General features: G+C 33.4%; 1 protein-coding gene across 1 annotated transcript in view; it reads left to right on the forward strand.

Annotated features, from left to right (window-relative positions):
• Nucleotides 1-15495, forward strand: part of LOC108549036 (potassium voltage-gated channel protein Shaw) — a 27305-nt gene extending 11810 nt beyond the window's left edge. Inside the window, exons 3-7 of the mRNA XM_017902247.1 lie at nt 1306-1758; nt 6100-6387; nt 9198-9407; nt 11612-11794; nt 15256-15495. Of these exons, the coding sequence (XP_017757736.1) occupies nt 1306-1758; nt 6100-6387; nt 9198-9407; nt 11612-11794; nt 15256-15495 (1374 nt within the window). The remainder of the gene's footprint in view (nt 1-1305; nt 1759-6099; nt 6388-9197; nt 9408-11611; nt 11795-15255) is intronic.
• Nucleotides 15496-27892: the final 12397 nt, after the last annotated feature.

Below are 27892 nucleotides of genomic sequence, written 5' to 3' on the forward strand. Positions count from 1 at the left end.
CTTGATTTATATTTCTTATTTATGCTAGAATACAGTATTTGTTTTTTCTAACCGGGAAGAATAAACAGGTTTAGAGCAAAGTCGATAAAGTAAACTTTTATCAGATACATAATATACAGATAAAAATATACAAAAATCGGAATAATGATATTTTTAATTTCCACAATATTTTAGCTCTGTTCCTATCTGCCACAAACCAGATCACACTGTACATTAATTTTTAATACTTTTTGAGCATGGCAACGAGATTGTATCACGAAACTAATTCGTATTTTAGTTACGTTTTAAGCTTCTAGAACATCTTCGCTGGAGGCAATCTCGTTATCCGGAGAATACATTTCTAATTTAAAAAATAATACTGACTTTAATACAGGATAATATAATATTTAGAATATTTTAGTACAGTAACAGCACAATATTACTATACAGTGACGTACAGCAATAATAATACAACAAATAATAATATAGCCAATGCTCTAGTACCAAGTATAATATTATACTATAGTGCAGCTACTCGTTGCTATATTATTTCCAGAATATCACCATTACTATAGTATATCCACCATACTCTATATAAAATATACGTCGTAACAAATATAACAAAATTCAAACACCCATAATTCATAATAACCTCATAATCCCAAATTTAGAATATTTAAGTACAGTAACAGTACAATATTACTGTACAGTAACGTACATTAATAATAAATATAGTAATAATATAGCCATGGCTCTAGAATCAAGTATAATATTATATCATAGTGCAGCTACTCGTTGCTATATTATTCCCAGAATATCACCACTACTATAGCATATCCACCACACTCTATGTAAAATATACATCATAACAAATATAACAAAATTCAAACACCCATAATCCATAATAACCTTACAATCCCAAATTGAATACTCCACCCAACCCATCATCCCAAATTCTAAAACAATTAATTTCCCATTTCCATGCAGCAATTTCGCCGAACCTATACTCCGTTCAACGAGAATTGGCATGAAGTATAAACAAAATCGTAACATAATCGATGCTGTGGACGTAGGTAAATGGGTGCTGAATATGGATGCTCAGGGTCGACTTTTGGAAGTCCTAAACGGGGGTCCCTTCGTATAAAATTAGCCAAAATTTTGCTAGAAATATTCGATATTTGGCCTGGATCAACTCCAGACCAGGTCCGATGTTTCCACCCTGGTCTGATCACGAATTGTTCACGTGCAGCTGTTTATATTTCCTATCAGTTCTCGTTGAACTTAGGAAATGCAGTGATATCTACACTGCAGCTAATTTCGTTGCAGGTGGAGCCATGTTGCTGGAGCACCTACAGCATCCACAGGGACACCCAGGCAACGCTGGCAATCCTCGATAAGTTAGACGTGGAGGGTGAAAAACTGAGCGACGAGGAGATCGCGCGACTTTTCGGGTTCGAGGATGAATACAACAGAGGGACCTTGACAAGATGGCAGAAAGTACGGCCAAGGATCTGGGCTCTGTTCGATGAGCCGTACTCGTCGACCGCCGCCAAGTGCATAGCCTGTATTTCAATACTTTTCATCTGCCTCTCGGTCCTCTGCTTCTGCCTCAAGAGTCACACGATGACGAAACAGTCGAGAAACAATCAACTTCAAGGGGAACCGGTGCGTTCGGAATCGGGACGGAACAGGGATGACGTCGACTCTTACCCGGTCTTCTTTTACCTCGAACATGCGTGCAATGCCTGGTTCACTTTGGAAATTACACTGCGCTGCTTGGTACGTACCAAACTCCCTCTATTGTTGCCTCGCCGCGACGCTCGGATATTTATGGTTCGACAGTTCGGAACGACGTGTCTAAAGGCTGTCGTCCACTTAGCTGCACGGCACACGAACGACACTGCGACGGCATCGACTATTCCCTTTATTCGTACATGAAAGTGATCGGACGTTTACACGTGCTGGTTTTAAAAAATCATGTGTATGCGTTTTGCTGGAGTATTTGAAACGGTAATGAAGCATATAGCAAGAAGGAAAATTGGGAAATATTTCAACGATAAGTATAGCATTTATGGTATATTTATTATAAACATGTAGTGTCGGTGAATCATAAAAATAAGTCGTAAGTAACTTATAATATTAATGTATAGTATTACTAACGTATAGTATTACTAATTAAGAAACAGGAAGTTTCAGTATGTCGTTGATTAATTTCTTATCGCTTAAGACAATTTTCCATTTAACTCACTAGCGCCACCACGACCCATATCTCCAATATATAGGATATAAATATGTCGTAGATTGTGGAACTATTTCCTAACTTTGTTGCTATAGTTATTAACTGGAAAATACGCATAGTATTTATGGTATATTTATTATAAACATGCAGTATCTGTGAATCATAAAAATAAGTCATTAATAACGTATAATATTAATGAAAAGTATTACTAATTAAGAAACAGGAATTTTTAGTATGACATTGATTCATTTCCCGTTGTTTATGGCAGCTTTAAGACGATTATTTATTTAACTCACTAGCGCCACCACGATCCATATCTCCAATAAACATAATATAAATATTGCGTATATCGTGGAACTATTTTCTAACTTTACTGGTATAGTTATTAACTAAACGATACGTGTAGTATTTATGACATATTTATTATAAACATGTGGTGTCTGTAAATCATAAAAATAAGTTGTAATTATAATATTAATGAAAAGTATTACTAATTAAAAACAGGAAGTTTCAGTATGACATTGATTCATTTCTAGTCGCTTAAGACGATTTTCAATTTAACTCACTAGCGCCACCACGGTCCATATCTTCAATAAATCTAATATAAATATTGCCTATATCGTGGAACTGTTTTCTAACATTGTTGGTATGGTTATTAATTAAACCTATGAATCCAGCTAACATAATCGGAGACCATGCAAAAAGCATACTTCAAAATAACTAATTTCTCCTGAAATATCTCGCAAATAATTGTAATAAATAATACTTTCTCGTACAAATTAATTAATCAGCACCTGTTATACGTTCTCAAAATTAATTGACTGTCCACGAAATTAATTAACTATCCCACACACCTGTACAATGCAAGATTCGACAATACAACAACGTACATGAATTAGAGAAAATTAAATCAAGAACATTCTTTTTCTCCCCAATTTTACGCACCTTCAACGCTACTCGACTTTTAAAGATGCAAGAGTGGAAAGAGCTAAATAAATCGCTATAGCTTAATGCGATTGTTATGGAAGCTTTTATTACTGTATTTCGTACTATTAAGAACAAGTGAATAATGAAGCAACCTTGCACTGTAATTACGTCCTTTTCAAGTGCACGTGAGTGACAGGGGCAAAAGTGGTTCGCCACCGGGACACAATGGTATAACATTAGAACAAAGCACGTTTTTGCACGCTGACGGCATGCAGTAAACAAATTCATTTCGGTCCAAGTTAGTTCAGGTTAGGTTGTTAACAGAGATAAATTAGCGTAGCAAGAGGTTCGCTTGTTTCTTGATAAAACAGTTTAAATGTGGGTCGACCCGAATGACGAGGTAGCAATGGCAGAAGATATCGTGTCACTATGACGTAGAGTATCGAATTATGTTCGAAGATGTTTGTATCGGACTTGAAACAAGTTTGGTCCGCATGCGTAATGCTTATTCATTTAGAAGTAATATTCCAGGTTACAGGAATTTGACGAAAGAATGTTTTATGAAATATATCTCGATTGAGACAGAGACGAATATGTAACGAATTTGTTAAGATTATGTAGGTTATGTAAGAATCTAGTTATTTTCGAAGAGGTTTAAACTATAGTTGGCATAAGTTTTACGAACATTTGATTGGAAAAACTAATTTGTAGTCGTGGGGAAGTAGTATGTGAAGATTTTATAAAAGAATATTTTAAAAAATATAGCTTGATTGACACAGAGACAAATATATAACGAATTTGTTGAGATTATGTAGGTTATGTAAGTATCTAGTTATTTTCGAAGAGCTTTAAACTGCAGTTGGCATAAGTTTTACGAATATTTGATTGGAAAAACTAATTTATATTCGTGGAGTAGTATGTGAAGATTTTATAAAAGAATATTTGAAAAAATATATCTCGATTGACACAGAGATGAATATGTAATGAATTTGTGAGGTTATGTACGGTATTATTCATTATTACTATATGACAGTCAAGTTACTATTAATTGGTAACTTAATTTCTTAATTATTGATACTAAATGTGATACTTAATTATTTCCAATATTAAAACGTTATTTAACTTCATACAAAATTGTTAATTTTTTCTTAAACATAGTGATTGCATAATTTTACTTCATGATACTAACCGTAATTTTTTTCGAGTAAATTTAATATAACTTCGGTTCTTCAGTATGCACAGTATATAAAAATATCATATTTAAGATAACCTAAACAGGACATGAAAAATTAATTATTAATTCTCTCATTGAAAATTAATCATCTACAGAAGATCACAAAATTCTTCCTCGATTTAACAACCTAACCTCATCACTATACATCATAACCTAGCCGTATCGAACGTCAAATAATTTCTACGTCCATTGAATTAAAAAACGATCCGTTTCCATCAGGAATCCAAGTGAAATATCACGTTTGCTTTAAACTGTCACATCATAATTCCATCTAGCTCTTGATTAGTCTCTGTGTAATGGCTTCCAGCTGGCCACAGCCAGTCGCTTTTAAAACCAAGCGAAACAACGGGACGAGGTGACGTTGCACGCGACTTCCGAAAGATCACTTCTGTAATTTACATTTCGCGTGATGTTTTGGTGGCCGTAGCGATTTCGTGTATTGATTTTTCCACGTGGAAGGACGAGAACGTGCGAGAAATTCCAACGACGTAGACAAAGCGCGAAAGATTTTTCGCCGTCGCGAGAGATCCTGCATAAATCATACGCCGTCTGGTGATCAATCGCGCAATTATTGAATTCGCATTTGCAGCGTTAGGCGGAGCCTCCAGGGATGCTCGCTAGAGGCGCTGAGGCTAGGCAACTTTCGAATGCAGGAGCTCCCATCTTTTCTTGTTAGGTTCATGTTAATAGGACGTTTGGACGTTTGGATTATCGTTTCTCTTTATTATTATGGCGGTTGTGGTATTTATGTGGAGTATTATCGTGTAGTAACGTAGAAAGTTTGACGCAGAATTCTTGGTGCTAGTTGCTCGAGATGTGAAAGGAGAGTGTTTGGACCGAGTACTTGTGATAATCGCCTGAAGGGGGCGCAGAGTGAGTCGTAGTTTTGAGTACTTGAGTATGTTTTATGGCCTTATGAATGGATATATAGAGCGAGAATGATAGGAACGTAGATAATTAATCGATAACGTTAGAATGCATGGTTTGGAACAAGAATTACATGAAAATTAATAGGAAATTGAGGATTATAAGGTGGTTATGAGGAGTTGAGTGTTCAAGAGTTGTCGTAGAGTTATTACAGACTGTCGTATAATACTTATTACACTTGAATGGTATTCGAGGACAGGGAATGCCTATTTTGGTGATTTTATAGTACACACTAGATTTCATTGCAACATAGTAACTGAGACTATAGAATAATTAATCCTTCCTTTCTTTTGTGTTAAATAATATTACAAGCTTCAGATTCTGATATCTATTCTCTATTCTCCTTCCTCTTTCTGTTCTCTTCCTGTTCTCTCTCTCTCTGTCTGTCTGTCTCTCTCTCTCTCTCTCTCTCTCTAAAGCAATATAAGTAAATAGCACATAAATTATTTATTAAGGTATCATCTCTAGTAGTAAAATAAACTATTAAAGATTGATTTGTTTTGTAAAGATACTCATAGCTTTCGTTTCATACTTCAACCATAATCACACGTAATTTATTATTAATATTAATAATTTGGATAATTTCATAGAAAGGAAGATAGTCTACATGCAGTATCGAATGGAAGAGACCTAATACTGGAAATAAAATAGAATAAAATAGGAATCAGCTCCATTGACAGTCTTCAATCCCACTATTATAAAGATTAGACCCAATGTGTCAGCTAAACGCTAAACCCAGCTGATCAGCTGTAGATTCTCATCCCGTCTGATTCGTCGGTGGATCTGATTACAGGTTAGCCCCAGTCTGAAGAGATTCGCCGTGTCACCGGTGAACGCAATCGACTTAGCAGCCACGTTGAGCTTTTACACGGAGTTCCTGACTCAGTCCAGCCTGTATCTCGAGATCCTGTCGATAGCTAGGGTCCTACGGCTCTTCAAGCTGACGAGACACTCTCCCGGGCTCAGAATCCTGATCCACACGTTCAAGGCGTCTGCCAAGGAGCTGGCGCTGCTGGTCTTCTTCCTCGTCCTGGGCATCGTTGTCTTCGCCAGTCTCATTTTCATCGCGGAACGTCTTCAGGTGAGTTCCCTATGTCTAACTGAGCTAATTAGACACCCCTTGAACCTGTAGCTCTCGCTTTAGTAAACTATGTTATGTCTAGGGAATCTCTAGTTCTTGCTTTAGTGTACTATGTTAAATATAGGGTTTCCTGATACGAGTAAGCTCCATGATGGAATGTGGGTGTTGTGTCTGTCAAAGTAGTTAGACAATCTCTTCGTGAAAATAAAGAGTGGGGGAAGTTCTGTTTTATTTGAAAGATGGAAGGTTGAAAACTTGATTATACAGAATTTTTCGAGCGTTTTACTAGCAACGAGTGCACACTTAGGTTTCTTGAAGAATTTTTTAATTTGATTGCCTTATAAATTTTTTTGAAATAATCTCATTGTCAGATGAAAAGTAAATTTATATATTTGTACTTTTTGAAGAAATTTCAGATGAAAAATGGGTTTATATATTTGTAATTAAATTATTTATATTTTTCATCAAATTAATTATTGGTCATTTGTCAAGCTATAATAATTAATTTATTAATGTACAGCGTTATATGTTTATTTTATTACTGCTTATTAAAATTATTATTGGCTTACTGTGATTATTATTATATTTTTTAATAGTTTATAGTACTTATTCCAAATAATTATTTTCGAATTATTATGTCAAATAATTTTTTTTATGTTCCGCCTCAAATGTATAATTTCTTTATTACTAGAAATATTCAGTTTTTAAATTTATTTCTCGTTTGTACGATACATGGTTCTTCGTTTAACATCAAGTACATACAAATTATTATTTTAATCGAAACGGTATTACTCGATTTTAAAAAAGAAAGAAAATATGCAATTCAAAATAAAATGAATTAGAAGCAAAGTGAAAGATGAATTGGCAATTGGAAATGAAAGATGGAATGTTTTAATTCCCAGTGACAGTTTTATATTATATTATAGCTCGTTTTGAATGTTGCCATTGATCAAAAAATGGAAAATAGAGTACTTTTGCCCTTTCGTTCATCGTCACGTGAGATCACTGATACTTAAATCGATCTGTGTATATCGTGCAGCTCACTTGACAAATTTTTACACACGAGAAGAATGGATATTTCGTTTTCAGTTTGTTCTGTCATATTGCAGTTATTTCTCTTTTATTCCAATCTATGACAGTTTTATCGACGTCGTTCGAATATATTTTGGATTTTCGAGTGCACGTTGAAATCTTGAAATTAGTTACTTATTTTCACAATATAAATATCTTAATAGAATTGACGTGTAGAATTAATCCATTTTCTTTCATCAATTTCTATTTTTGCAATTCTGAAGTCAAAATTGAAATCTTTTTGCTTATAAAAAAGAAAGAATTATAATAAAATTTAATTACAAGAATTACATAATAGAATTAGTATCATAATTAATAAAATTTGTAGTAATTGGAATCTTTTGCTTATAAAGAAAAGAATTACAATTTATTAGAGTGTCTTAGATCCACTGTTTCTTTTGTAGATTTTGTTATTCATATATTTTCTTATAAATTACGATGCTTTAGAAACTGCAGTGTATATAAATCCTTTTATGTACTTAAACAATTGTTTCATTGTTAATAAAATGGAATCACTTGCATAGTGGTATGAACAAAAATTTAAATGTTTTATTAAATTTATTTAGAGGCTTAGTATGGTTTCAATTAATTATTGTAGATTATTTATTACAATGTTTTCAATACTGAATTGTTGCCTATAATAATGTGAGTGTAATGTGAGTTATTGGATTGTCGCATTAATTCAGTGTGTAATTTATGTTACATTATACGTATAATTTTTATCAATGTTACAATATTTATTATTATTTATAATCATTATTGATATTAATATATAAATGTCATTACAAATATAAATATAATTATGGAATTATACATTTTACAAGATGGTGAGCCACTTTTACAATAAAAATACAGACGTATAATTCTAGTATAGTCCATGCTTTGTGCCCTTTTAGTTGATGCATAGCATATTTCTGTCACAGTAATCACTTTTGATTGACAGCAGACGGGGACTTACAGAGGATTTCCATTCTAGATTTCAGCTTTATTTAAACCTCTCCATATTCATACACACGACTTACAAATTACATACCCGTGTACCTATATTTTGTTACATTCTGTATTCCCCTTGTCCCATTTTTACCATTATATTTCACATAGTACACTATTCCATTAGAGTTTTCCAATATTTAATAAACCAATAGTTTTATAAAATTATTATAATCCGTTTAACAAATTTGTTATAATTATTATTACATTATTATTGCAATCGTTAAAGTGTACAGAATTTTATAAAATTATAACAATCATAATTCTTTCTCACCCAAAGGTAAACAAAATTCAACTTATTAGATATTTAATTTTCAGTTTCAGAAAAGAGTGTTACTCTAGCTGTAAGGAAATATTCATTTTCATTTGAGATATTGCCGTTTAAAATTCTGAACATCCATTCTTCTTATTAGCTAAATTGCATACCTTTCTTTTTAATGTAAAGTTTATTTTATTCATTTTATTCTAACGAATACGTAATGCACTGAAACTGAATCAACCTCTTAAATAACTCTTAAATTAATTAATAAAAATTCTCGAATATTTTCAACCGAATTAAGAAATAATCGTTATATAAATTTCACATACGCCATTTTTATTTCAATCGCAGATACCTCGTCGAGAAATTATTTCGCGTTTGAAAAATTTGTAATTTCAAATTGAAAAATTCACGATTCGTTGCTAAGAGTTTTACTGCTGCAGTCGATAAATCTTAAAACGATCCTTCATAAAACCCCTTCTGCTGGTAGGAGAACCCGCATAACGACTTCGACAGCATACCACGCGGCCTCTGGTGGGCTTTGGTGACCATGACGACAGTTGGCTACGGCGACATGACACCAAAAACCTTTCCCGGAATGTTCATCGGGGGACTGTGCGCTATCGCAGGCGTTTTAGCCATTGCTCTTCCGGTTCCTGTTATCGTCAGCAACTTCTCCATGTTTTATTCCCATACGCAGGTTTGTGACTCATTTCCAAACTGTATTTCCTCTTCTCTTCTCTTTGGACAGGCAGTGTATTACAAGTATGTCAGATATAGTTGCAGAATTTTTGTCACTTCGTTTTGAATTAAAATTTATTTCCATGATAAATTGTAATTAAAATATGCATTTAATAGGTCGTTACAAATAATGATAAGTTCCTAGCAAAAAATTTGTTGAATATTTTATAGTGTAATTATATGAACATTTTATTTGCCGCGTAGTAATTCGTTAGGGAAATTATAGTTCCATGGTTCGTTGAAAATTTCATTGAGAAGGTGAGAAAATTGCTGGAATATTAACAATTAATTATTAAAAGATGGTGAGGTTTCTATGAGTGCCTTTTCTAATAGTATAATATATAATATATAATATATAGCATAAAAGGTAATAAAATATTAAGCAATAAATAATGCAAGTGACAAATAGTAAATAACAAACAGTAGATAAAGAATGTAAAAAGTAGCTCTATGCAGTAACAAATAATAAATAATTATTGTAAGCAAATATCTCGTAATAAGTTAACTAACAATCCACTAAATATCTACTAAAAAAAGAACACACTTAACAACGAATAATATAATCAACAAATATACAATAATAAATAATCAAAATAATAATCATAGTAACAATAGTGCAATAAATAATAAATACAAATAACAAATAATATACGATATGCAATAATAAATAATTAAAATAATAAAATCATAGCAACAATATTGCAATAAATAATAAAAACAAATAACAAATAACATACAATATACAATAATAAATAATCTAAATAATAAAATCATAGCAACAATAGTGTAATAAATAATAAGTACAAATAACAAATAATATACAATACACAATTTACAATAATGAATAATCAAAATAATAAAATCATATCAACAATAGTGCAATAAATAATAAATAAAAATAGCAAATAATATACAATAATAAATAATTAAAATAATAAAATCATAGCAACAATAATGCAATAAATAATAAATACAAATAACAAATAATATACGATGTACAATAATAAATAATCAAAATAATAAAATCAAAGCAATAATAGTGCAAAAAATAATACCATAATACCTCAACAAATAACACAACGAAGTATCACAAACAGAATAATAGAACTACGCCAAAATCCAAATGAATTTCCCCTAACCCAATCCTCCCTACTCCCCACGAAACCCAAAACTACAAATCAAACTCGCTCAATTCCGCTAATTCCCCTAGCCGAAAAGCAAATCTCTCTAGCACCGCGTACAAATTCACTTGCCTCGATTCCACCGGTATTCTCCGCGAGCCGTGTCACCTAATAAACCCATAGCCGTGGACAATTTTTGCCAACACGACAGGAACTCGACGTCAGCGAAGATTCTTCTCTTTCTCATGGAATTAAGTCGCCCCGGGGGCACGAACAGAGTTCGCAGGAGCCTCGTGTTCACCGGGAACACGGAAGCGGAAGTCCATTCAGCCGGGGCAACATGTAAACTTCAGCACTTCTCACCAGCCAATTTGAAACTTTCCACCAATGGGCGGGGACCGCAAGAAGTTTCGCGCCCGTGTCAATTTTTTATTAGCGGCCGTCGAAGAAGCGACGCGGATACGCGGCCGAGTTAGCGGCCGTGGCGGCGCTAGTTGCCAGCCAATTAATCGGCACCGGCGTTAGCCCTCGATGCGCGCGCTCCACGGCCGCGCTCGTCCGCGAACTTCGCTATTAAACGTTTTATCTCTGTCGAGATTCGGGCCTGGAATTTTGTGCTCGCGAGTTTAAGGAAACTCGAAAGTTCCATCCGCGAGTGGAAGCATCTCGAAAGTTCTTCGAGGGAAATACCGTGAAAATGAAACGTTTAGAAGTTGCCCTTTTATTTCGCCTTGTGGATCTTTCTTCCCTGGAGGGGGTATCTTAGTGGCGGAGGGATAATAAATGGCAGGAAGGGTGGAATGTAATGATAGACTGAAATTAAGTTTTGGGTAGAGGGCGGGATGATCGCAGGGATAGGTGTGGATGCTAATGAGGAGATAAATGGAGGGATGGGTTTGAGGATCTTCGATGACACGAATTATGCGTGTTATATATTTCTTCAACCATAAATCGTAGTTTCTGTATTAGGAAAATATTTGATCGCGATAAATTTGTATATGAAATATATTTAATTTTTACTTTGGAAAATAAATTGTTGCAGGCTCGTAGCAAGTTACCGAAACAAAGGCGACGAGTGCTTCCAGCGGAAATACCAAGACGACCGAGGTGTCTGGTTAATCAGGATGCCAACTATATCCAATCTCAACTGACACCTGACTCTCTATCGGGATCATTGAGAACGAGACCAGCCACCATAGGTTTGGAGAATGTTCTAAATTTACAGGTATAATGTAATTAAAAACGGAATCCTTTAATTAATCATTTTAACGATATTAATTATTGTCATTCTACAAATAATATTCTCTTGGTCCTTTCCTCAATGTGAAAATAACGATTCAAAGTTGTTAATTACGAAATATAATTGAAATTGGTGACCAGAAAAATGATTGGATTAAATGCAGGGTAAATTGAAAATAAGATGAATTATGTAAAATTTTTTGTTTCGAAATGCTGATAAAGAAACGATTTTAGTAATGTATTATTGTGCACGATGAGAAATTTTGTTTATCTCAAGCACAGTCGGTTACAAAGGTATTTTTACGTGTAATTTCAATTTTATATTCTGAATTTCATATAAAGATATAATGGATACAAAAAATGAATCGTGTTATGAAGTATAATTTGCGAAGTATAATTAATATAAGATACATAAAGTATACTGTGGAGAAAAATATTTAATATAGAATATACAACGATACGGACAATATAGAATTAATGTTTGAGAATAATATTAATTAATAATATAACATTTGTATTGAGCAGAATATTATTCATAATACAAAATTAATATATCACTGAGTCTAAAATTAGTTAATATTAACTGTGATATTACACACTGGAATATTAATTTCAATAAATAACTAAAATTATTATAAAATTAAGTACAATCTATACTCTGTATAAAATACGTCGCTCATGGTACCCATAAGAAAAATAAAAATATGAAGAAATCCAAATCCAAACCTATATTATTCAACTCTCTCCAAAGGAATATTTTTGTATATAGAATATACAGTGACAATATAGAATTAATCTTGTGAATAATATTAATTAATAATATATCATTTGTATTGAAGAGAATATTATTTATAATACACAATTAATATATTATTGAGTCGAAAATGAATTATCACACATAATAAATATTAAATGTAATATTACACAATAGAATATTAATTTCAATAAGTAGCTAAAATTATTACAATATTAAGTACAACCTACATTTTATATAAAATACATCGCTCATGGTACCCCATAAGAAAAATAAAAATATTTTCAACTTTCTCCAAAGCAATACTTTTGTAACCGACTGTACTCACGGCGCATAATTCAATCTTCCAAAGGAAAAGAGTAATCCATTTAAACGTAACACCATATCGCAACAATACCTTCTTCAGAGGTTACTCAACGCGGTACATTTCAAAGCGCTTCACTACAGCTTTCCCAATTATCCAACGAAACCGAATTACCCTATCTTCGATACTCCCATGAACCACCGTCATCGAATATCGGAGATACTCCTCATTCGCGTTCGCCTAATTTGCATATCGACAAAGGCGCTCGTGGGCGCAGAGGTCGCGCAATTAATAAATAAAGATTCGGCAAGATTTTAACGCATTAGACAGTCCCGCGAGGAAAATGCGGTTTCCTTCCGCAATTTATGAGAAAGCATGGATGCTGGTCCTCTCCAAGAAACGTCAGAGCGCGTTTTCACAGGCAACGGGAAATGTAAAATGCAGGAGTAGCGTGTAAAGACCGCCTCTCTTGTATAGCAAGCGTGTGTTGCAACGTTCCGTGCCGACGTCGACCGAAATATCTGACTACAGATTTTAATAAAAGATTGCTTTTATCTTCTATCCACGATTTTCGATTGCACGAGATTAGGTGCAGGCGTGGGACGTGTCGTGTTTGGTTTAAAACGGCGAGTGGAACTGATCAGTGATATTTTGCAAGGGAGAGGAAAATCGGGGATGTTCTCTGTGTGTATGCGAATGGGGAGCAGGAGTGGAGTATACTATTGAAATATTCAGGATTGATCACAGGAATGTATTGGATTTTATGGTAACTTGGCACGAAGTAATTCCTTTTTGGTAACTATTTGGTTGTTTATAAAATGAAATGTATTTGCTGATATGGTGTAGATGTAATATATTTTAATAATACTCGAAACGAATTATTTATTGGAAATACGAAATATGGTAGTAAAATATTTTTATTTAATTGGAAATTCAATTTTCATTTTGTGATAACTTGGGGTAAGATTATGGGGATTTTCTTGGTAATTTTATGATTGTTTGTAAAATGAAATAATATTTGTTAATGTGATGTAGATGTAATATATGTTAATAATACTTGAAGTAAATTATTTATTGGAAATATGAAATATGGTAGTAAAATATTTTAATTTCATTGGAATTTTAATTTCGATTTTGTAATAATTCAGGGTAAGATTATGGGGATTTTCTTGGTAATTCTTTGGTTATTTATAAAATGAAAAATATATTTGTTAATATGATGTAAATGTAATATATGTTAATAATATTTAAAGTAAATTATTTATTGAAAATCTGAAATATGATAGTAAAATGTTTGTATTTAATTAATAATTCAATTTCCATTTTGTGATAACTTAGGGTAATGTTAGGGGGATCTTTTTAGTAACTTTTTGGTTGTTTATAGAATGAAATTGTATATATTATATAAGTTATAATAATTTTGATTTTGTGATACCTTGAAATTGAGTAATAGGGACTTTCTTTTTTAATTGCTTTTATTTATTTATTTATGAAATGTATTTATAAATATAGTATAAATATAACGTTTTAATTCTCGAGTAGGAATATGAAATATATTATTGCAGTAAAATATTCAGGGTTCATCAGATGTTAAATTTCTAATAGCTTGATATGAGATTACGGGGACTTATTTTTAACAACTTTTTATTTGTTTTTGAAGTAAAATATATTTGTCACTGTAGCATAAATATAGTATACTTTAATATTCGACGTGAATCGAATACTCGATTAATCATTCTCAAGTGATCATATATAGTTCGAGACAAAAGAAATTCACATAAGAAGATCTTCGATCATCCAGACATAAATCATCATAACGAGGATAATGATTTCGTGGATCGTGAATGATCACAATGGCACATTTAAAGTTCATCACATTCTTATATACTTCTCTATCGATTAATTTATTTCAATTTCGTATTAATATTAATTTTTCTATTAATATCTAATTTATTAATTTCTCCATTACTTCTATATGAAGTATAATGACTCACGAATTCATAAATACCATAAATTCCTGTCATATTATCTCCTATTATTTAAGAGGAGAATCAAATGATTGGTCACGGTATTACTAATTTAACATTACTCACTGTTACTTACAATTACTTACAATTATAGTAATCCACTTTTTGTGTCGTCACGTTGCATGACTTGCCCCACAAATGTCACGAGTCACACAAGAATACGAAGGGTTAAATATACTCAACAAAATATCATTCGCTGCGAGACTATTAATCTTACTACGCTGGAATTTCCATCTTGCCTCTATCGAACTAAATCCTATTTTAATCCTTCGCTATTCCCTACAAACGTGCACTACACAAGTGCAATTGGACGTCTCTGAATCACGTGTTCACATCTCTTTTCGTATTTTCTTTTTATACAGCCTAATATCGTGATAAATCTACCACGGGAGTCCACCGTCACGGGAACTATAAATTCTGACAGAGTGGATTCTCCTCGCCTTACCAGCAACAATCCTGTGAGAAATGGCAAAGCGGTAGATGGGGCCACGGAAGACACGTTCCAAGGGGAGGAGAGCAAGAAAGGAAGTTCATTTACAGGGACCCGTAAAGATATACCTCACACTTATATCATCGTGTCAGAAGGTTCAGATATAATGTAGAATAAATAGTTGGAAATAAAGTCTTTAATATCGATACAAATGGTTTTGCCAATGCAACGTGGACAGCCTTTGAACGGAGGCTACCTGTCTCTGCAGAGCATCGAGCTGCCACTGAATGAGGCTGCTTCCAGAGGAAGGATTAAATACCTTATGCAGCAGAGAATGGAGAAACGCCTGTTCCAGGTGTCAAGGTCTAAAGAGACTTCCATAGTCGCGAAAAAGCAGCGTGTGTCACGTGAGCTAGCTAGAGCTGGGACCTAGCGTCTGAAACCTTGACAGACGCGTCATGAACTCTTGACACGACATACGAGCAACACTCGGGACACACGAGCACGAGGATCTATTCCTCTTGGATCTGGTCTCTTGCTTGATCAACGGCATTACGTCGTTAATCCCTCAGCTACCAATGGAGAGATGCTGGTTTTAGGAAGACTAAACGTCAGACATGTCTACTCACTCGCTAGACACCTTCCAATTTGCTTCTTGAAATTGTGGATGAAGATGTATAGGATATATTATGATTGGCGAATATAGGGAAGAAAAGATGTTGTTTAATTCCAATATATTTTTATTACGAGCTAAAGAAACTTAGGAGTAAAGTACAAACTAAAAGATTAGACTAATAACTGAACTATGATCACGCAACTCACACTCACACGTCAACTCTTCAAACTCCGTAAAGCACTGTCCCCGACTCTCAAGACAGGACTTGTCTTTCAAACCTCGTATAGAACTGTAGGAAATGGATATCAGGTTAAGAGTGGATACCACTCCAAATATTCTGTCTCCAAGGGAGAGGTTTATTAAGTGCAATAGTTGACTCGATGTACTCGAGCGGAGCACTTGTTACGAACTGTGTTGTCTCTTGTGGCTCCGTATGATAGGCTGGTGTTCTATGGTGCTGGCCAGTTGGTATCCCCGTGGTCGTCGTTGCTGTTGATAGGATAGCAGGTAGAAGGACGACAGGAAAAGGAAGGGATGCGTTTCGTCCCGGGCCTGCTAGTGGACTCATCGGTAAGGCTTTCTTCTAGCAGGCCCTGCCTTGGACCAGGAATACTTAGGTGGCATAGGAACTTCTATTTAAGGAAGGTCGAGGCTTCACCGAGGACTTGCGAGAAAGTCCTCGAACCTCCTTCAAGTAGGAATCCATCTATCGGCGAGGGTGAGAACTTGGTCGCTACAGAACTGCCCTAGGACAGCCCTTGCACTCTCATTAAACCTTGCACTCTGTCTTCTTTCATACTCGAGTTTTCTTTCCCAATCACGCATTTCTCATAGCCACGCTCTCGGTGGGTCACGTACCCTAAACACCCAGGAGCCTTTCGCTCTTCACTTGCATTCCATACAATCATAAATATCCCGTTCATCCGATCCTTGCACGCGGTCACTCGTCCTTCCACGTGTACTTCAGACATCACTCTAAACATTCGGCCTGTGCCCTAAGTTGCTCTTTATTGCCCGTCATCAGCTAGGTAGGCCCAAGTGTTCCTTTGCTTTCACTCTCAAACCTACTATTCCTACGAAGATACAGACTTACAGGTTTGGAAGCTTATCAGTCTTGAATGCAATCTCTTCGTTTATCCACTGTCGGATTAATTCTTCAGCTAGCAGGATCAATACTATCCTACTGATCCTAAACAGTCTACTAAGCACAGTGCTGAGTATAAATTCGTTAGTCTAATTTTTTAACAACGAAATAGTAAAATTGATGGACAGTGGAAGATCTAAATAAGAGAATAAATAATTATGGATCAAGGTTTTGAAAATTCAAAGAGCTTGGAAATTCATCAGGAACAGATGTACTTGGCTAACTTCCTCCATTATGAGATTCAATGGTCCTGTCAGGAGACCTCGTCAGAATTAGAACCATTTAGCTGAAGTAACGGATCTCAGAGTCTAAAGACGACACAGCTGCCCACATCCCTGTATAACCGACCTATTTACCGAATGGGCGAGTGATCAATCGCGTTCGAATAAAAATGAAAGTAGGTGAGAAAAGGCGAGCACAATGGCCAGCAGTGGACGCCGGCGCGAAATTATTCGCGTTACATCGTTCAATTCGACGACTGGCACCGTGTCATTGCTTGTGTTTCGCACGACAATACTGTAAATCTTAGCCCATTACCCCTGGAATTATCTTTCCTTATGGGATAAAAGTTCCCTTTTTCCACGACACAAAGGTACTCAATTGAATAACGTACTCTGCACGGATTGCAATGGTGCACGTGCAGAAATTGATTCCCTGGATTCAATTGTTTCCTCCATTCCAGAACATTTTAAAATTCATGCAAAATATTTTAGTTTGTTTTTGTATTCATTTTTATATTTTTGTTGCGAAATTGATAATTATAGCAATGTTTGTTAGGGTGAAGTTTGTGTAGCAAATTCTATCTTTTTTTAAATTTTTATGTGGGCTTTGGATTGCATATGAAGAAAAAGGAATATACGTAGGATATGTGGTATAATTGGGTATCAAATGATTGTACATGCAAAAATGAATCGCAAAGAAGGAATACAGTTTCTTCGTTTGACGTTTCCTTTTGAAGAAAATCGAGTTTGAAGTTCGGAGAGTGCACGCGCACCAGCTGACGCGATCAGCGTTCGATCGCGAGTGCACGTGTCAGCTGCGTGCACGTGTCAGTCGAGTGCATGTGCACCCAAAAGAAATTCAAAACCGATTTTCTCGAAAACGAGACTTCGAATGAAAATATTTTATTTCATACGTTTGATTTATTTTTGATCGTAGAGTAACTTTCTGTCAGGTTATTGATATTCGGATTACTCGGTACGGGATTATTTATGTGTACGAGTGTTCAAAAAATTTAAAAGATTTAAATGTTTTCAGAAATAGCTAGTAATTCTTATATAAAGATTATTTCTGAAATACGAAATCGAAAATTGCCACTAATCATTAGTTCTGTATTATAATACCTAACGAGAGAATTATAATTTCTGAGTAATTTATTATTTACAATATTGAGTTTTTTAAACTATTATATTACTATTATAATAAATTTATTAGTTTGTACCATTTTTTAAATAATAACTACTGCATAAATTTCCATAATATATTTATATATATTTTCTATATATTAAAATATCATATGAATGTATATTTATCTAAAAAAATTTAATATATCAAAGAGCTATATGAAAACCTGTGTTCTATTAGGAAAAGGAAAAGAATACAAGATCAGAATATTTCATAAAATAAGGCGAAATTTTAATGAACTAATCAAACATAAAATAAATTAACTTTTATATTTAATATAAGAAAAAATATATATTTAATATTATAGAAAAGAATTAATTAAAAGTTTCGAATATATTGTGCTTTCGCCGCTATAATGATATCTAGAATATAGGTTTCCCGTGCAATTGAATAAATATATTTAAATTCATTTTATATATGGTAAGACTTCTTGTAGGATGTTAATGTAGATATTCATACATAATATTTATTCAATTGCACATTACACCAGATATTTCACTGTATCTACCATATCTACATAACTACAACGGTTAAAAAATTCATGAAGCAAGACCTCTAGATAAATACAGAGCCTATCTCCTTTCTGAGGAAAATGCACTTCTACCATTTTCCACCGATCCTCTTGGTTATTAACTTTAAGAAACTAGATTAAATTAGAAAAATCTGCTATGGTCAACAATTACTATTAATCTTATAACAAAAATTTTGGTTACATAGTAATTATAATACAATCACGTAATTACATAATCATACCATTCCAATAATTATAATACAATTATGTATATAAATTAATTACAATAACTATAATTACATAATTAATTTGTTATAACTTAATAATAGAATTAGAATTATTACAATTAATATACACACGTAATTACACTGTCAACGTACATAATAGTAATTAAAAATTCGTTATTATATCATTAAATTATGATATATAAATTAATAATACAATCAGGTAATTACATAGTCATAAAATTCCAATAATTATAATACAATTATATATATAAATTAATTACAATAATTATAATTACATAATTACTTTATTATAACTGAATAATAGAATTAGAATTATTACAATTAACATACACACGTAATTACATTATCAACGTACATAATCGTAATTAAACATTTGTTATTATATCATTATATTATAATACATAATTTAATAATACAATTATTATTATGACTTAATAAAAGAATTAGAATTATTACAATCAATATACACATGTAATTACATTATTGTCGTACATAATCGTAATTAAAAATTTGTTATCATATCATTAACTTGTAATACATAATTTTCTTAAGTTATAAACATGGTATACAATTATCACGCTGATAAATAAATGAACATGTGTCTTTAAACTGATCTTCGTCAAATATGAACTTTCCATATTAATCACACGAAACCGAAACTAATAATTCCTCTTAAGCTCTCCACCTTCAGACAGGTTGCCATTTAATCACCCGGTTTCAGTTGTAATTAAACCACCCCTTCGGATATACACATTTAATTCTATGCTAAACCGGTGGTGAATTAGAAATTCACGCGTGGGAAGAAAATTTTTCTGCAATTTCTTGGTCTCATCGGTTTCAAGTGTTACGCGAGAAGGGGTTGGCCTGGTATAATTTTGTTGATGTGGTAAGTTAATTCTTGTTCGGTGGATGATATACCTGCTTACGTATATTTAGTGCCGCAGTCTGCGCGCTGCTTTATTTATACGTGATAAGACACGGCTGCAGAGTTTTTGCAAATACGTCACTGTATCTTCGCATTGAATATTTAAGCAGCAAAGTCAGCGAATGCTGAGAGGATATGACGGCATTAAAAAAAGGGTAATTCGATTATGCTAGCGGAGCAAAAGAGTGAGCAGGAAGTAAGGTAGAAATATCATTTGAATATTTAAGGTACACCCTTTTCACATTGCTACGTTTCTTTCACGTTCACTTTTTTTGGTATTTTGGATAATATTTTGGTATTATGAAAAAATCGCGCTGTCAACAGCGTAAATGAAAGTTTCAATTTTATAAACAAAATTTTGGATGTATAGTACAAAAATATTAATTTTAACTATTCAATTTTATAAATTTATCGTTATTTTAGATATTAATATTCATTAGAAGTAGATAATAATATGTTGAGTTAAAGAATCGTAATATTAAACCAAATTTATATTAATTATTTTACATTTACATGAGAAGGTAAAATTATTACCTTTATTATTTTTATACGTAATAGTAGAAATTTTTTTATTATTATTTACGCATTATTTACGCAATAGTAAAACAAGCTCTACCTTTTTTAAAATTGCGTTCTGCAAATTGAATGGGCCAATTAAAAGCGCGTAAACAATTTATTTTGCTCCCATGCATGCAGAGGTAAATGTACGTTGTTCTATGTAAATATAAAATGAATAATTTAATTTTGAAGCAGGAAGAAAGACCTGGGTTACACTTTAATAAATTGTAGGAGATCTTCAATATAAAGAAACATTCGTATTAATATATTATTAATCTAGAATCACTGTATCGAATGAATTATAGTCATCAGAAATATTTCTAAATATTACATGATAATCGTAAATAAAAAATCTCAAAGTTATTGATAGAATAAATTATGTAATTGTAAATTTAAAAATGTTTAAATTGGAATATCAAGAAATTTGAAATTATTGATAAAGCATAGTTTGTATTTAAAAAAAAGTAATAATTATGTATGTTTATTATACCCTTTCGTGACCTACAGATTACGTGTCAAAAATATATCGATATGCTTCAGAGGCATGTTTTTATTTTTATGTCGGCACATTTTCGTTTTATACCCTATACCTTTCCGCTTCGACTTTTTATGCATTTATTCTTTCCACATATTCCACGAGGACTTGCCTATCGTTACTCTGCATACTATACACTGTGCATTTAAAACAGGTGTGCGAAATGAAAAAATAGATACTACAATAAATTCCACTTATTTCTAGTTTAAATATGAAAAGGGAATCAAATTTTCAAGAAGGTAATGAATACATTAGCGTTGTTTTAATATATATAATACATTATTAACAGTATAATATATTTTAATCGAAAAGTTTAAAACTATTTCGCGTAAAATGACTAGTTTTCAATAAATACTCACAGGTACTTTAAAAAAATTTTAAATAATGCAAATGGAATTTTTTTTAGATGTTTTCAGTAAAATGGAAATTTCTCGATAAACATTTTAAAATACTTTTTATGAATATGAATACCTTTTGACATGGCTATTTTCTGTAAAATGATTATATCTCGATATATAGGTTAAAACATTTTTAAAAGATTTTAAATAATAAAGATAGAAATTTTTTTAGACGATCATTTATTATAAGATGGCTGGAACTTAATAAAGTATTAAAATATTTAACAAAATTATTAAATGTTAAGAATGTTATATATTTTAACTCCTATCTATAGTGTATAACTTATTAAATAAGATTATGTTAATAATTTCATTTTGTATATTAATAATTTAATTAGAATATGAGTATTTTTAAAACGTAATGTTGTTCCATATTTTTTTAAAATTCCAATTTCCTAGAAAATTATATTATTTTATTTTGTGAAAATACTCCCTACTTTGGCTTCACATTCTTATGCAGCGAAGTGATTTTGGTCGATGGAACCATCTCTTTTATGAAGACCTCCTTCTTGAAGAACACCTTGTATATTAATAAAGTATTTTATCGGCAATGTGCTAGCACTTACTCATTGATTATAAAGCAAAAAAAAATCTCCACCGTTTATGAGATGGATGCAAATGACCGAATAAAAGGATAAAGGGAAGCGAAAGCGCGGGACTAAACATTCTTCTGCGAAAAAATAACAAAGAGGCGAGAAACATTAGAGAGAAGCACGCGATTTATCACGAAATTCAACAGAAGTAATTCTAGCTGTTAAATAATGTAGATAAAAAGAGGTTTCAACATTTAATCAGAAATTATAAATTCTTCAAAGAAAAAAGTGCAATAACGTTAAAAAATACGATTTTCCAACACAATGTAAGAAACAATTCTGATATTTCAAATTTGAAAGTATAATATACAGTAACGTGTACAGTAGTACTCAAAAGTTTGGGGTCACTTCAAACATTCATGATTTATGAAAAGAACTGGAATAAAAAATCAGGTAGTTTACTATTTCCTGCCATTTCCTTTCCAATTCACTGTCATGTCATTTTTTTATTTTTATAAACTATAATATTTCATACTTTTCACCTGTAGTTAACACATTCTGTACAGTTGCAAGGATGCTAGAATTTTCTCACCGAATAAATAAAAATTCTTAAATATATTATATTACAACGCGATAATTTATCATTATAATTTATTTACTTTATTTTCTTAAATATTTTATATTACAACGCGATAATTTATCTATTTTCCATTTTAAAAAAGTCAAGTCTCAAAATTCTCTTCTGCTTAAGAAAGTAAAAATCTCAAATTTTTGAATAATACTATATTTTACTATATCCACAGAACTTTAAATCCCTATTCGTATTCTAAATTCTGAATTTAATTTATTAAACAATTTATATTCAAATGCGTTCATTTTCACCCTTTTCCATAAAAAAATTCAAATTTCCTTCTCCCGATCAACTGAAAAACAGAAATTTTTAAATAATATTATACCTTAATATATCCACAGGTATATAAATCCTTATTTATATTCCGAATTGATGTTTAATCTATAAAATAATTTATATTGAAATGAGTTCGCTTTCTTCCTTCTCCATATAAAAATTAAAATTTCGTTCGCCGGAATCAACCTCAAATTTTCGAATAACATTATATTTCACTATATCCACAGGTATTTAAATCCTCATTTATATTCTGAATCGTTAATTTCATTTATAAAATGATTTACATTCAAATGTATTCATTTTCTTCCTTTTCTGCGGAACAAAATGAAAATTTCCTTCTCCTTGATCAACCGAGAGCTTCAAATCTTTCAACGATATTAAATTTCACTACGTACTGAAACATTTAAATCCTTCACACATTATATATTCTTCCTCAAAGACAGTGTGTGTACTTCGCATGAACCTGTGTCTCGTCACGGCATCTTCATCTCGGAAACGTATCAAGCTGACACGACTGTCTCCTAGATCTCGTGGTTAACGCAGAGAAATAACGGAAGCGTTGTTCCACCACTGCGAAGAGGCGCGTAAAATGAAATTATACTGAAAGAATTCGAAACGCTTGAGGAAACAAAGGGAAAACGCCTCTTCTCGCTTCAAAAAAGGGAGAACCTCTGTCGGTAAGGCAAACTGGATGGCACAATCGGTAGCAGGAACGGTCTTAAATTCTTTTTTACAACACTCGAGGAGGGAATACAGGAATCCAATCGAGCCACGATGAAAGTGGAGAATTGAATCTTTCTCCACGACGATCTCAGACTTTCATCTTCTTTCCGCTTTTAGCGACTGTCTTCCACGTTCCTCTTCGAGTTTTGACAACAAAGGAACGGCTCCTTCGCGAAATAACTGGATAAATAAATTCTATAAAACTACGAGAACCGATGAATAAACTTCTGTCCTCCCTTTCGCTTTTCTGGAAATTTTATTGTCGATCAGACTACGGTTCAGGGAACGAAGTATTTTCATAACTGTACAATAAAAGGAATCGGGATTATTTATGTAGGGATACTGTTTGATTGGCAAACATAAAGAATAGGAGATATTATTGCGAGTAAATGGATAAACTAATAAGATTTATTAAACACAATAACAGCACAACATAAATTATATCTAAATCTCATAAATAAATTCGCTTTTAACTGCGATACAATCTCTAGAGGTCCCTTTCACACACAACGTCTATATTTAATGACTGTCATTTACCTACTGATTGCTTTTTCGGGACTCTCTGTCATACTCGTCAGACACACATTCTTTCACACAAACATTCCCCACGCTGGTACCACACATTCTATGACAACCACTACCACAATCATTTTGTAGGATTTTTGGCTAAATTAATCATTTGCACTCGAGAGGTGACTATTAGTCACCATTTAATTAGATTCTAATGATCAACGTTAATTAATATACCAAACTTAAAATTACCAAACGATGTTTGGAATGTCAAAGAAAAATAAATTTACCTCTTAATTTGCATATGATTTCTAACTTACCATTTTAAAAATATCGTCGTCTGTCTGACAGAAAGTCTTCGAATTACTATTTTTCTGCAACGAAAAGGTCGTCGAGTGCAAAGGTTTAATACTATGCAGACAGAGTTCTGCCCGTCTAACAAACAATAACTCTCTTCTCGTAAAAAAAGAGGTTTTATATAACTAAAATATTATACTAAGATTCTCAGCGTACGATCCTCTATTCACTACGTCTCTACACATATTCAACATTTTGACCCAAGTTAAATCTGCCTACTTCTGCATGTGGTACTGCTTATATAGATTTTTAAGTATATATATATATATATATTACGTATACATGTATTCAAGTATAATACTTTGCAACACTGAAAATGTCTGACCGATGCTACTACTTTGCATCACTGGAAATGTCAGACCGATGGTACTGCTTTGCACCGATGAAAATGTCTGACCGATAGCACTACTTTGCATCACTGAAAATGTCTGCCCGATGGTACTACTTTGCGTCACTGAAAATATCAGACGGATGGTGGTCTGAATCACTGAAAATATCTGACCAATGCAGGTTTGCATCGCTGAAATATCTGTCCAATGCAAGTTTGCATAACTGAAAATTTCTGACCAATGCTAGTTTGCGTCACTGAAAATATCTGACAGATGGTACTACTTTGCATCACTGCAAATGTCTCATCGGTGGTACTACTTTGAACAACGGAAAATGTCTGACCGATGGTACTACTTTGCGACACTGAAAATGTCTTACCGGTGGTACTACTTTGCATCTCTGAAAGTGTCTGACATATGGTACTACTTTGTAACACTGAAAATATCTCCCCGATGGTGGTTTGCATCACTGAAAATATCTGACCAATGCTAGTTTGCATCACTGAAAATGTCTGATCGGTGGTACTACTTTGCATCACTGAAAACGTCTGACCGGTGGTTCCACTTTGCATCACTGAAATTGTCTCACCGGTGGTACTACTTTGCACTACTGAAAATGTCTGACCGATGGTACTACTTTGCATCACTGAAAATGTCTGACCGATGGTACTACTTTGCGACACTCAAAATGTCTGACAGATGGTACTACTTTGCGACACTGAAAATGTCTGACCGATGGTACTACTTTGCATCACTGGAAATGTCAGACCGATGGTACTGCTTTGCACCGATGAAAATGTCTGACCGATAGCACTACTTTGCATCACTGAAAATGTCTGCCCGATGGTACTACTTTGCATCACTGAAAATGTCTGCCCGATGGTACTACTTTGCGTCACTGAAAATATCAGACGGATGGTGGTCTGAATCACTGAAAATATCTGACCAATGCAGGTTTGCATCGCTGAAATATCTGTCCAATGCAAGTTTGCATAACTGAAAATTTCTGACCAATGCTAGTTTGCGTCACTGAAAATATCTGACAGATGGTACTACTTTGCATCACTGCAAATGTCTCATCGGTGGTACTACTTTGAACAACGGAAAATGTCTGACCGATGGTACTACTTTGCGACACTGAAAATGTCTTACCGGTGGTACTACTTTGCATCTCTGAAAGTGTCTGACATATGGTACTACTTTGTAACACTGAAAATATCTCCCCGATGGTGGTTTGCATCACTGAAAATATCTGACCAATGCTAGTTTGCATCACTGAAAATGTCTGATCGGTGGTACTACTTTGCATCACTGAAAACGTCTGACCGGTGGTTCCACTTTGCATCACTGAAATTGTCTCACCGGTGGTACTACTTTGCACTACTGAAAATGTCTGACCGATGGTACTACTTTGCATCACTGAAAATGTCTGTTCGCTGGTCCTACTCTGCTTCACTGAAAATGTCTGGCCGGTGGTACTACTTTGCATCACGGAAAATGTCTGACCGATGGTACTACTTTGCATCACTGAAAATGTCTGGCCGATAGTACTACTTTGCGACACTGAAAATGTCTGACCGATGGTACTACTTCGCATCACTGAAAATGTCTGACCTAAGGTACCACATTGTATCACTGAGAATATCAGACGGATGGTGGTTTGCATCACTGAAAATATCTGACAAATGCTAGTTTGCATCGCTGAAATATCTGTCCAATGCAAGTTTGTATCACTGAAATTTTCTGACCAATTCTGGTTTGCATCACTGAAAATGTCTGTTCGCTGGTCCTACTCTGCTTCACTGAAAATGCCTGTCCGGTGGTACTACTTTGCATCACTGAAAACGTCTGACCGGTTGTTCTACTTTGCATCACTGAAAATTTCTGGCCAGTGGTACTACTTTGCATCACGGAAAATGTCTGACCGATGGTACTATTATATATTTCTGGTATATATGTATATATATGTATGTATTGGGATGGGTGGTATAAATATGCTTGGGATTCCAATACCTGTCCGGTGGTACTACTTTGCATCACTGAAAACGTCTGACCGGTTGTTCTACTTTGCATCACTGAAAATTTCTGGCCGGTGGTACTACTGTGCATCACTGAAAATGTCTGGCCGGTGGTATTACTTTGCATCACGGAAAATGCCTGACCGATGGTATTATTATATATTTTTGGTATATATGTATATATATGTATGTATTGGGATGGGTGGTATAAATATGCTTGGGATTCCAATATGTAATGGGTTCAGGTTATTATGATAAATGAGTATGCGTGTAATGATTGAGATGTGTGTGAATTGTGTATGTCAATGTTATGTATGAAGAAGAAGGAAAGAAAGAGAGTGATTTGGGGTACGTTAGTTGCAATTGAGTTATAATAGTGAGCGGTCCTGTGATAGAGTAATTGTGGGAAATTAATTATATTTAAACGTCATATTTGTGCTTTATTATCTTTCTAATTAAATAAAGAATTGTTCTTGTTGTTATTTGATTTCATCCACCACTAACACTGACTTCTTTTCAACTCTGACCGCTTTGCACCCTTGCATCCTTACATAAAGCCAAATCTATCTCTTTTCATACACAGGCTTTCTTTCGCGATCACTCATAAACATCCTGGTCATACAATCCTTGCATGTGGTCACTTGTTTTGCACATGCACTCCAGATATCATTCTAAACGTTCAATCTGAACCCGAGGCTGCTGTTTGCTATCCATCATCAGTTAGGTGGGCCCAAGTGTTCCCTTGCACACACTTTTAAACCCCAGATATAATAAATCCTACATTTATCGCGGTTAAATGAATTATTTTTGCTTGTGGAGGTTGATAGAAGAAGAGGTACTAGAGAGTTGGAAT

Source organism: Eufriesea mexicana, unplaced genomic scaffold, assembly GCF_001483705.2.
Source record: "Eufriesea mexicana isolate 0111107269 unplaced genomic scaffold, ASM148370v2 scaffold1801, whole genome shotgun sequence".
NCBI lineage: Eukaryota > Metazoa > Arthropoda > Insecta > Hymenoptera > Apidae > Eufriesea > Eufriesea mexicana.